Below are 11,496 nucleotides of genomic sequence, written 5' to 3' on the forward strand. Positions count from 1 at the left end.
TTTTTTTTTTAGGTATGATACACTTTTTTTTTCGTGGCTGCACTCAGGCTACATGTTCACCCAAGTTGCCTACGTACTTGCAAAGTAGAAACAGTACTTCACAAGATCAAGCCGACGTAGTTCATAGAGGTTTGCAGTTTTGACTCTTGCTTAGGAGCATGGCTTGCAGTTTACGCTCTTGCTTAGGAGCATGGTGTTGTTTCAAGAGTAGTAACGTTTGAGAAATTTCCCATTTATTGGGCCTATGAGCACACCGTCTTCATCCGCAATCTTATATGCGCCATTTGTGTAGACTTCTTGTACCATATACGGGCCATCCCACTTTGAGGTGAATTTACCAACTGGCTTGTGAGAGGTGATAATTGGTCTTCGTATTGCAAGGACTAGGTCTCCTAATTGAAAAGAACGAGGATGTACTTTTTTGTTGAATGCTCGCGACAACCTTACTTGATAACATTGGAGCTTCTGTTGGGCATCTAGTCTTTTTTCATCGAGTGCCTCTAACTCTGCTAAACGCAACTTGTCATTTTCATCCTCTGTAAGTTCCTCTTGAATAGCAATGCGTAAGGATGGGATCTGCATTTCTAACGGCAACACGGCTTCTACTCCATACACTAACGCATACGGGGTTGCTTGAGTAGGAGTTTTGTATGTGGTGCGATAGGCCCACAATGCCTCGCCAATTCTTTCATGTCAATCTCGTTTTGATTTTGCTACTACTTTTCTCAACAAGTTGCAAAGTGTCTTGTTAAAGCCTTCAGCCAAGCCATTTGCAGGAGCGTTGTATATCGATGACTTGTACTGTCTGAACTTGAACTTCTCTCCTAAACTTGTCATCATATGGTTATCGAACTGTTTCCCATTATCAGTTATGATACGTTGTGGTACACCATATCTATATATTATTTGAGTTCGGATGAAATTCACAACATTTTCCTTCTTGACTTCCCGTAATGTGATGGCTTCTGCCCATTTTGAGAAATACTCAGTACCAGCGAGAATATACTCGTGTCCATTCGAGGCTTTCGGAGTAAGAGGTCCCACAATGTCAAGTCCCCAAGCTTCGAAGGGCCATGAAGATACAGTCGGGTGTAATGGCTCCGGTGGCTGATGTATGAAGTTTGCGTAGAACTGACAGGGTTGACACTTTTTTGCGAAGTCCATGCAGTCTTAAACCATGGTTGGCCAGTAATACCCCATTCTCTTTACACGATCATAAAGTTTAGGTCCAGATTGGTGAGCGCCACAAATTCTAGAGTGAGCTTCGTGCATTGCTTCAGTAGCTTTATCTTTATTTAGACACCTCAACAAGTGTCCTAAGAAAGAGCGTCTGTAGAGTGTCCCTTTGTAATGAAGAAATTTTGGAGCACGTCGGCGTACCTCTACCTTGTGCCTGGGATCATCGGGTAATTTTTGGTGGTCCAAGAAATCGATGATAGGCTGGCGCCAGTCATCTTCATCAGCCGTGTAGACGCAAATCATGGTTGTTGTACCTATATCTTCTACTCTTTCAAGCAAAGATATTGCCCAGCGATTGCAGACTGGCACTTGCATAGATTCTTCTGCCCCCAATGCCAAAGTGGCTTAAAGGTTAGCAAGCTCGTCAGCCAACTTATTGGCACTCCTCGGTACATGACCAATATTGATGGAGTCAAGTGGATTAAGCAGTTGCAGCGCCTATCGATGGTATGGAATCAAGTCTTCCTTTCTTACCTCATACTCATCGAGGACTTGGCTGATCACCAATTGTGAGTCTCCGTAAATATCCATGTCCCTTACGCCTATTTTAATTGCCATTTGAAGACCTAATATCAAAGCTTGGTATTCTGCCATGTTATTTGAGCAAAGCTGTGTGAGTGTAAATGAGTATGGCATTACATGGTTTTGCGGAGATATGAACACAACTCCTGCTCCAACTCCGTCTCGCCTTGCAGCACCGTCGAAGTACATTTTCCATGGAGGTAAAATGTCCACGTAAAATATTCCTTCTCCTGGTAGTTCGTCTGAAAGTTCCCACTCTGTCGGGACTAGATGATCAGCGAAGAAATCTGCAATAACCTGACCTTTTACTGCTTTTTGAGACACAAACACTAAGTCGTATTGTTTAAGTAACACTGCCCATTTCGCAAGTCTTCCAGATAAGACTGGTCTTGAGAGTATGTACTTGATTGGATCAGCTTTTGAGACCACGTGTATGGTATGCGCCTGCATGTAGTGCCTCAACTTCTGGATGGCGAACACCAAAGCAAGACATATCTTCTCTATGGGCGAGTAATTTAATTCAGCTCCAACCAAGGTACGACTCAAGTAGTAGAGTGCTCTCTCCTTGCGGTCTTCAATTTTTTGCGCACACATTGCCCCTAGCGAACGTTCTTGTGCGGCGATGTATAGAATGAGCGGTTTTCCTGGAATCGGTGCTCCCAACACTAGTGCACTAGCCAGGTACTTTTTTATGCTATCAAAAGCATGTTTGCATTTTTCATCCCACTGAAATGGAGTATCCTTTTTCATGAGATGACTCAACGGCTGACAACGTCCTGCTAGGTTAGAGATGAACCTTCGAATGTACAATAAACGTCCCTGCAACCCGCGCAGCTCCTTTAACGTCTTTGGTTCTGGCATTTCGTTGATAGCTTTGATTTTTGTCTGGTCGATTTCAATGCCTCTATGCCTTACCACGAACCCCAAGAACTTCCCGGATGTGACGCCGAATGCACACTTGAGTGGGTTTATCTTGAGTTGACATTTTCTAAGTCTCTCAAAGACGGTCTGAAGGTCTTTAACATGGTCTTTTCTTTTCTTTGATTTGACAACCACGACGTCGACATAACACTCTATCTTTTTATGCAACATGTCATCAAAGATTTTTTGCATTGCTCGCTGATATGTGGCCCCTGCACTTTTGAGTCCAAACGACATGACTGTGTAGCAAAATATCCCTTTTGGTGTGCGAAATGTCGTTGCTTCTTGATCTTCAAGTGCCATTTGTATTTTATTGTATCCAGCAGTGCAATCCATGAAAGAGAGTGCTTCGTGACCAGTAGTTGCATCGATCATCAACTCTGTAACTGGCAAAGGGAAGTCGTCCTTTGGACATGCATCATTAAGATCTCTGAAGTCGACGCATACACGTAGTTGCCCATTTTTCTTTCTGACTGGAACAATGTTGGCTATCCAGGTAGGATATCTGACTTCACGGATAAATCCAGCCTCAATGAGTTTGTTAACCTCTTTTTCGATTTCAGGTATAAGCTCCGTCCTAAAGCGACGTTGAGATTGCTTTCTAGGACTGATTCTTTTTCTGATTGCCAATCGATGAACTGCAATTTTTGGGCTTAGTCCAAGCATTTCCTTGTAGCTCCAAGCGAAGATGTCCTTGTACTCAACCAATAATTTGTAGTATTCCTCTTCTTCCTCTTTAGTCAACAGAGCACTAACGTAGATTGGACGAGGATCTTCATCAGTTCCTAGGTTTAGTTCTTTTAAATCATCTACGGTTGATTGTACCTCATCTTCAAGTGTTTCAGGTGCCTTGTCAGCCTCTACCTCTTCGTTGTCATCAGGTATCTCTTCTGCAGTGATATGATAAGAAGTCAAAATTTCCAAGTCTTTTGCATCACGGGAGTGTGAAGATGGAGGTTTAGACTCTTCAACATTGTTTGAGGAGAGACCAGTGAGAACTAATACTCGTCTTCATGCTTTTAATGGCTCGTGCTGGATGATGTCCACCACTTGCAAACGCTTCATGCGAGAGGGTATTGCGCTTCTCAAGTAATCACTTATGCTTACTTCTTCATCGTTTTCTTCCACGGAAGTTGAGCACAGAAGTGTCTTACCACTATCATTATTGGAAGCTTCTAAACGAATGAAGACCGTATTTGAACGAACACCTAAACGATCACTTAATGCACCTTTCTTTCTTGTACATGGCGGAGGGGTTGGCGACTTAACTTCATTTGTTCCTCGTTTATCCAATCGAGTGAAGACAGAAAGACGATTTGTTGTAGGACTCGGTCTCCCCAGCCTGTCGAATACAAAAGGACGGGCTCTCTGTGCAGGTGGACTTATCCTGTCAAAGACTGAAGATGTTGATAGTGTTTTAATGTCTTATGCTTCATTCTCCTCAGCCTCTTCCACTGTGATATGTTGTGAAGATGTAGTAGTTCTGTTCCTACGAGCACTGATTTTCACGGGTGTGGGAAACTTATAACCAAGCCCCGCTTTAGTCTCTATAAAGCTTTCTTCTTGCTTGTACAACTCCTGTTGCGTTTTGTTAAGCCCATATGGTTCAACTTCTACAACTTTCCCAAGCGGATTTGGTTTTTTAAAGTCGTAACCTGCCTTTTCCAGTAGCTTGTATGCGTTGGAATGAAATATTCCCACATTTTGATCGCTTGATGATTGGTTTGATAAACAGACGAAACCAACTGGAGGAGGTCTCATAACTATCTTTTGGTTTGAACTTGGAAGAGGTGTGGTGACTTTCGCCATCCATTCTTGCTTGATCATTGGACTTGGTTTACTTTTGTCTTTAAGATATCTCTTTGTTAGACATTCTGCAAAAGGACTATCTCCTTCTTTTCGGCGAGACTTGGGAATATACCGCAATACTGGCGAGGTAGATTTTTGCGGCATTTCTTGCTTCTTGGATGATGTAACGGGAGTAGATGATTTACTAGTGTTGTTTATATTTTGCTTATCATTTTTTTTAACATGACTCGTAACAACATCTTCTTTGGTATTCTCTTTCAGCTTACCTCCTTTTCCAGTTGAAGAAATGGTAGTTAGCATGAACTCACTAAAAGTACCATTTTCTTCAAAGAACTTTGCGTCAGCGAAGTAAGAGTCAGCCTTAGTGAAAGGCTTGGCGTCTCCATTTATTTTCCTTTCACCGCCGCGATAATACTTCAAGCATTGATGAAGGGTTGATGCAACGACCCCATTTTCATGTTTCCATGGTCGACCTAATAATAACTTGAATGATGTCTTGGCCTCGATGACATAGAAGAGTGTTTCAGATGACAAGTCACCCATGTTAAGGTTTACACGAATCATGCCAATAGCCCGTTCTCCATTTAAGTTGAAACCGTGAATTACTGTCCGACTGCTAGAAAGTTCATCAACCGTGATGCCTAGCTCTTTCGTGGTTGCTTTGGGCATTAGATTTACTCCTGAGCCTCCATCTATTAAGATTCTGTTGAATTTTTTTCCTCGAATGTAGCCTGACACATAAAGCGGCCTATTGTGAGGCTTGGAACCAAGAAGAAGATCTTCATCTGAAAAGGTCAAGGCTGCATTGCAGGAGACACATTGTGTTGACGGTTCTGCAAGCTCTCCTACATCTTTCATCTTGCCAGCGTATAGTTCTGGTTTATCAAGTCCTTGGAGTATTATCTGACGCTTCTCTTTCGGCAGGTGAAAGATTTGTCTCCACCCTATATTTACGGGAAGGGCGTTGAGAGCCTTTACAACTTCATTTTCCTTTTGAGGGTAAGATTGTAATTGTTGTGATGGTACCGCATCATCTGCTTCGTTTTCCTTTACTTTTTCTTTATCATAATGACCTACTGCATAAATGGTACATACGGTAACATTGTTCAAGAAATCTCTTAGAAGGAATTCCTCTAGAGCAGTATGACTCAACGATTTTTCCTTAGGCATATTGATAGGCAAGACACATGGTTTGACCACTGTTTCAGACTTCTTCTCCCTATCAGACATGCAGGATTTCATCTTCTTTGATTGCTTTCATCGATGATGGACATGTTCGACTGCTTGCCATACTTGTTTCTTTGTCTTCTTGTGAGTGACTAAGGTCCACCCTTCGTCATCATCATATACATTCTTCTCATCTTGAGGACCTAACCCTGCTTTTGGGGATATCGATGAAGATGGCTTTTGAAACCATATAGCAACAGGTTCAAGGCTTCCGAATTGCAACATGCATACATCCCACCCACGATGCATCGTTGGCTCCTCATGTTCCTCATGCTGCTCCAATGCTGCAGTAGTTTGATTTGTAGCTACTGTTTCATGCAAGTCAAGGATAATCTTTCCGTCTCTGGAGAGCTGCATAATTTTCTCTTTCAGTGTTATACACTTTTCAAGGGGATGACTTACCAGTCTATGATAGCGACAATAGTTAGGATCACTTGTCTTGTTAGCCTGGTCAGGTCTCTTGGACTCTGGCAGTTGTACAACCTTTTTCTCTAGAAGGTCATCTAACATTCCGGCTAAGTCAGAGTCTGGTAAAGGGTACTTCTTAGCTTGTAACTCTTTTAATGTGGGTTTGTCCCGCTGATAATTGTAAGCATATGAGTCCTTCTTCTTTTCATACTTAGGCTTTGATGAGATTTTAACGGGCGAGCCGCTGGTTTCGACGACCATTGTCTCCTTTCCTATCGACTTGAAGCCTTTATCTGTCTTTCTGAACTCCTTCTTTTCACTTGGCGTCTTAGAAGAGGTTGATCGAGCTTTGCCACGCCCTTTGATTGTAATTTCCATGTCGTGAGCGAGGGTTGCCAATTCTGGAAAGCTTTTCGGCTTGATTCCTTTCATTATATAAAGAATATCCCAAGTCATCCCGTTAATGCACATTTCCACTGCTGAGGATTCACTTAAGCGATCTTGGCATTGCAGACTCAATGCACGACGTCGATCGCTGTAGTTGACGATAGGTTCATCCTCCCACTGTGCTGTGTTTGTTAGTTCACTCATGCTGACAATACGCCTAGTGCTGTAGAACCTGTTAAGACATTCGTCTTCCATGCGACCCCAACTGTCAATTGACTCAGAGTCCAAGTCTGTGTACCAATCAAAAGCAATTCCTTTAAGATAACGTACGAACTGCTTGACTAGATGATCACCATTACTTCCAGCATTGTTGCATGTCTCGACGACGTGGGAGACGTGTTGTTTTGGATTTCCCTTCCCGTCGAACTGTTGAAACTTTGGAGGCTGATAACCAAGAGGCATGCGCAGACAGTCAATCCTCTTAGTGTAAGGCTTGATGTACTGTCCACTGCTTGTCGAACTTTCACCTAGCTGACTTTTAATTGTCTTAGCTATCAACTCCTGGAGCTTCTCTTCAGTGAAAGCGTCAATTTCATTGCCAGAATTCTTTCTAGTATCATCTTTGTCATCGTCCTTATCAGTATCATCATCCTTGTCAAAGTCAGTGTGCTCACTTGAGATCTTTTTCTTGCGAAGCTCCACCACCTCCTTTTGAAGGTCATCAATCTTCTTGTTCTTTTCTTCATTCTCCTTCATCATCTTTTCAAGGAGCTTATTCATGCTTTGGACTTGCTCCTCAAGTGTAGAACCAGCAATCACCATGACTGAAGCGCTGATAGGAGTGGAGGCATCCTTCTTTTTTGGTGACGCCCTAGGTTTGCAAGGGGAAGCATTTTTGTCGACCTTAGAAGTTTGAGTCTCTTCACTCGAAGGAGTAGAGGCAGCAAGGATAGCTGTAGCAGCAGCAGCAATGGAGGCAACAGAGATCTTGCGTGGCCTAGTAGGGATATGTGCAGAGCGTAGGCTAGTAGCAGCATCGTTGATAGCAGCTTTCTTTGCAATTCCTCTAGTGCAGATGCCAACTGATTGCACAGCTGGGGAGGTAGCAGCAGTGGGAGTGCCTTGCAGGATAGCTGCATAGGTCTTCTTGGAAGCGTCAGGTGACGTGTCCTGCTTGGTAGACATCCTTTTTAAGTAGACTTGGCTTGTAAAGTAGTAGAGATGAGAGGTAGAGAGTTTCACGTCGGGTTCACCAAATTTGTAACGACAAATTTTGTATTGCGATAACTGAAATACAAAACAAGGAAACAAAATGAGTTTTTATTAATATCAGAAAAGTTTGTGTACAATCTCTAATAATCCTCTGATTCTAACTAAACAAACAGGGTACGCATGCACGATCCACGTAGGGGGTGCGCGTGCGTTTTGCAGGGGGTGCGCGTGTAGAGGGTGTATGCACTCTACGCGCGACGTTGACTTGTATTCTTGAGAGGGTCGAACGACTTGAGTCTCTCTTGAATGTTTGAATGTTTGAATATTCGAGTTTGAATGTTTGAATATTCGAGTTTGAATGTTTGAGTTTTCTTGCGCAGGCCGCACGAATTTGTTGTGCTTGTTGACTGCTTACGTTGAATTTCACGAGATTTTCAGAGAGAATTCCAGAGCTTTTCTTTTCTTCGAATTTTTCTATCCTTTCGAATGAAATGAACTTTGCCTCTATTTATAGAGAATAGTTGGGCTTTTTTGCGGGCTTTGGGCCATTAGTCCCGTTTTCGGCTTGTTTGCAAAGTTGGCCCAAATTGACTTTTGTTTGGACCCGAATAACTCAAAATGACCCAAATTTGATTTAAAAGGGACAAAATAATTAAATTGATTTCAAATGTTCATTATTAACTCAAATTAATTCATTTATTTAATTTTCGACACTTAAAATAATTTTTTAGTGCCTACAACCGGGAAATCAGCTCCCACCGCTAGTAACATGTTGATTAATGATGTGCAACATGTTACCTTGAGAATCTTCCTACGTGATGTGTCGAGCCTTCTTTACGAAAGGTCGGATATGAGTAAGTTGAACTCTCACAAGTTGTTGCTTCTGATGGCCTATCTTAACCCCGAGCGGACCGAGAAGGTGATCTTCAATGCTCTCGCTATGGTTTGTGCCAGCCTTGCCTTGATGGCCTCTTCTAGTACCCGGTACCTGAGTTGCGGTGCTATTGCCACCTGGTTAGCTGAAAAGCTAGCTTCATTTAAGGCTTCCTCTGAGTACATTCCCTTAGCCACCCCGGTGTCTACCATGGATAGAGATTACTTCCTCGACCTGAAATGGTTGAGAACTTTGGCGGATGGTAGCTTAGCAATTAGCATGGAGGGTGTGGGGTATGAGTTGGATGAGGATACCGGCTTCTGAGCACCTCCCACCGACTGAGCCTTTAGATGCGGTTGATTCTGATGAGGAGGAGGAGGAGGATGTACCTTGGCCGAGACAGACGTACCTCATTGATGATACGATCCTTCAGGTTATGCCCAAGCCGAAGAAGGGGGATAATGTGAGAGCGGCGGAGGATAGACCCAGGTTAGGGAGAGGACCATGTCGCGTGAGGGAGTGGACGGCTGAGACCCAGCCACAGCCAGCAGCACCACCACAGCACCCATTTCCTTGCTATCCCTACCTTGATACCCCAGAGACACGTTCGAGCTACTTGGCAGAGAGAGTGTCCTCAACCTTGACGCTCCGGAACATGCATGAGATGGCATATACTGAGGGTATTGGGACCAAGGGACCGCATCCAGTGTGCTGGAGCGGAGTTGGAGACTACAGCGGGGTTTTCCACTCCTACGGGGTGGACATGTCCGCGTGGGGAGCACCACAGTATTTTGCTTTTGGCGGTTTGACCCCATGGTATGTGAGTCCAGAGGGTGGAGCAGGGGATGGTGCGGGTCTTGGAGCTTCGGGGGCAGGTACTTCAGGTGGTGACGGAGCGGAGGATTACGTCATGGAGGAGCAGCAGCAGGAGTGATACTCCTTTCTTTTCTTTTGAGTATGTTTGTTGGTTATGTTGGATGTTAGTTTATTTCATTTCGAACTTATTACGTTGATTTGTATTGGTGGCCATAAGGCCGTATTTGCTTAGCTTAGACATGTTTGCAGGATTTTGGGTCGGGTTATCATCCCGACTCGCAGTTATGTGATATTATATATATACCTTGGGTTATGTTAGGGAGTTTTCGAGGAGTTTTGACCTTTGGCCACTCGACAGAGTGCCTCACACTCGATCGAGTAGCTACAGGTATGACAGGCTATAGAGTATTCTGATTTCGGGCAACTCGATCGAGTAGCTAAGACACTCGATCGAGTAGGGCAAGCTCGATCGAGTGCCTAACCCACTCGATCGAGTTACACTGTTACAGATCCTTTTCGAAAATAAACTTGTTTGAATGCTTATATTTCTGCACATTTCAATAGTTATCATGGTTATTGAAGGTTGGTAGCATATTTGGGTCAATTAAATAGTTATGCTTCGGCCCATGCTTGGCTTATAAATGACATTTTGTGAGAATACATGGGACATACAGGTTTCTTTTATTGCATTCGTTTTAATTCCTCACGTCTATTTATTATTATCGAAAAGACTTGTTAATTAGTTCACAGAATTTTTATAACTATATTATATACAATTGACATGTGCATGCCTTTTATGGTTCTCGATAATTATTCTCGTGAAAAAGATTATATATATATATATATATATATATATATATATATATATATATATATATATATATATATATATATATAGAGGCAGGATCCGGTGAGTTTGCCACTTTTCGTGAGTTACCCCCGCATTTATATACCATTGGATCTAACAAGATCAAGGGCTGAGATTAACCCACACAAAAATACACAACCTTAATTTTTCTCTCTCTTCCAGTTCATTCTTGTTCTACGTTACCCTGCTTACTATTTTTCCCCCTCCCTTTCTTCATTCTTCCCCTCTTTTTTCCTATTTTCTTCCAATTTATGGCATAATCCAATCAAAGTTTCTCAAAACTTGAGTAATTCAAGTTGAAAACACAAAATTAATTCATTATCTTCATTCAATTTGATTAATACACGCATCAATCGTCAGTTTTTGCCCAAAATTTGCAAAAACCCTAGCGCAAATTGACAAAACGAAGGTAAGTGTAGATTATGTAAGTGAATATATGTTATTTTGCGAGTTATTTCAATTGTTACTCCGTTAATATGCTTGTCTATCATACCGTTGGCATTTGATTGGTGATTTATTATCATAATCCTGAAAAATTGTTGGTAATATAACTTAGCACACCAATTGTATGTTATAATGTCTAGTTCAATATAGATACTCAGTTATTGTAATGAAGAAACGTGGTTATTTAATAGTTATTCAAATGCAGAAACTCAGTTATTGTAATGTAGAAACTCAGTTATTGTAATGTAGGATGTCAGTTATTGTAATGTATAAACTCATTTATGGTATGTAGAAACTCTGATATTTGTAGTTATTGTAATGTAGAAACTCGATTATTGTAATGAATAAAGTCAGTTATTCTATATGTGATTCAGTTATTCACTCGTTAGTTGTTTAAATCAATTACAGTTATTTTATAGTCTAGTTATTATAATATATTGACCGAGTCATTCTATATGATGTTCTGTTAAGTTATATTCTTCTTTTTGGTGATTTGCAGATTGAATCAAGATAGACGCGGATAATTGACGTTCAATGGAAAAATTGATGTATATACTTGGTCATTTGTTGTTAGCTTTCATCTTGTTTAATTGAATAGCTCAATTATTGTAATGTAGAAACTCAGTTATTGTAATGTAGAAAAGCTCAGCTATTGTAATGTAGAAACTCTGGTATTTGTAATTATTCCAATGTAGAAACTCAGTTATTGTAATGTAGAAACTCAGTTATTGTAATGTAAAACTCCGGTATTTGTAGTTATTGTAATGTA

At 41.6% G+C, this 11,496-nt stretch overlaps 2 protein-coding genes across 2 annotated transcripts; both read right to left on the reverse strand.

Moving 5' to 3' along the window:
- Positions 1-201: 201 nt before the first annotated feature.
- Positions 202-582, reverse strand: LOC141617066 (uncharacterized). The gene has a single exon (XM_074434236.1). The coding sequence runs from the start codon at positions 580-582 to the stop codon at positions 202-204; it is 381 nt and encodes a 126-aa protein (XP_074290337.1).
- Positions 583-693: 111 nt separating this feature from the next.
- LOC141617067 (uncharacterized) lies at positions 694-5,733 on the reverse strand. Its single transcript, XM_074434237.1, has 4 exons — positions 4,176-5,733; positions 3,741-4,079; positions 1,714-3,647; positions 694-1,107 (listed from the first exon to the last, which is right to left on the reverse strand). The coding sequence occupies exons 1-4, from the start codon at positions 5,731-5,733 to the stop codon at positions 694-696; spliced, it is 4,245 nt and encodes a 1,414-aa protein (XP_074290338.1).
- Between the last annotated feature and the right edge of the window lie 5,763 nt (positions 5,734-11,496).

This window comes from Silene latifolia, chromosome X (genome assembly GCF_048544455.1).
Source record: "Silene latifolia isolate original U9 population chromosome X, ASM4854445v1, whole genome shotgun sequence".
NCBI classification, from domain to species: Eukaryota; Viridiplantae; Streptophyta; class Magnoliopsida; order Caryophyllales; family Caryophyllaceae; genus Silene; species Silene latifolia.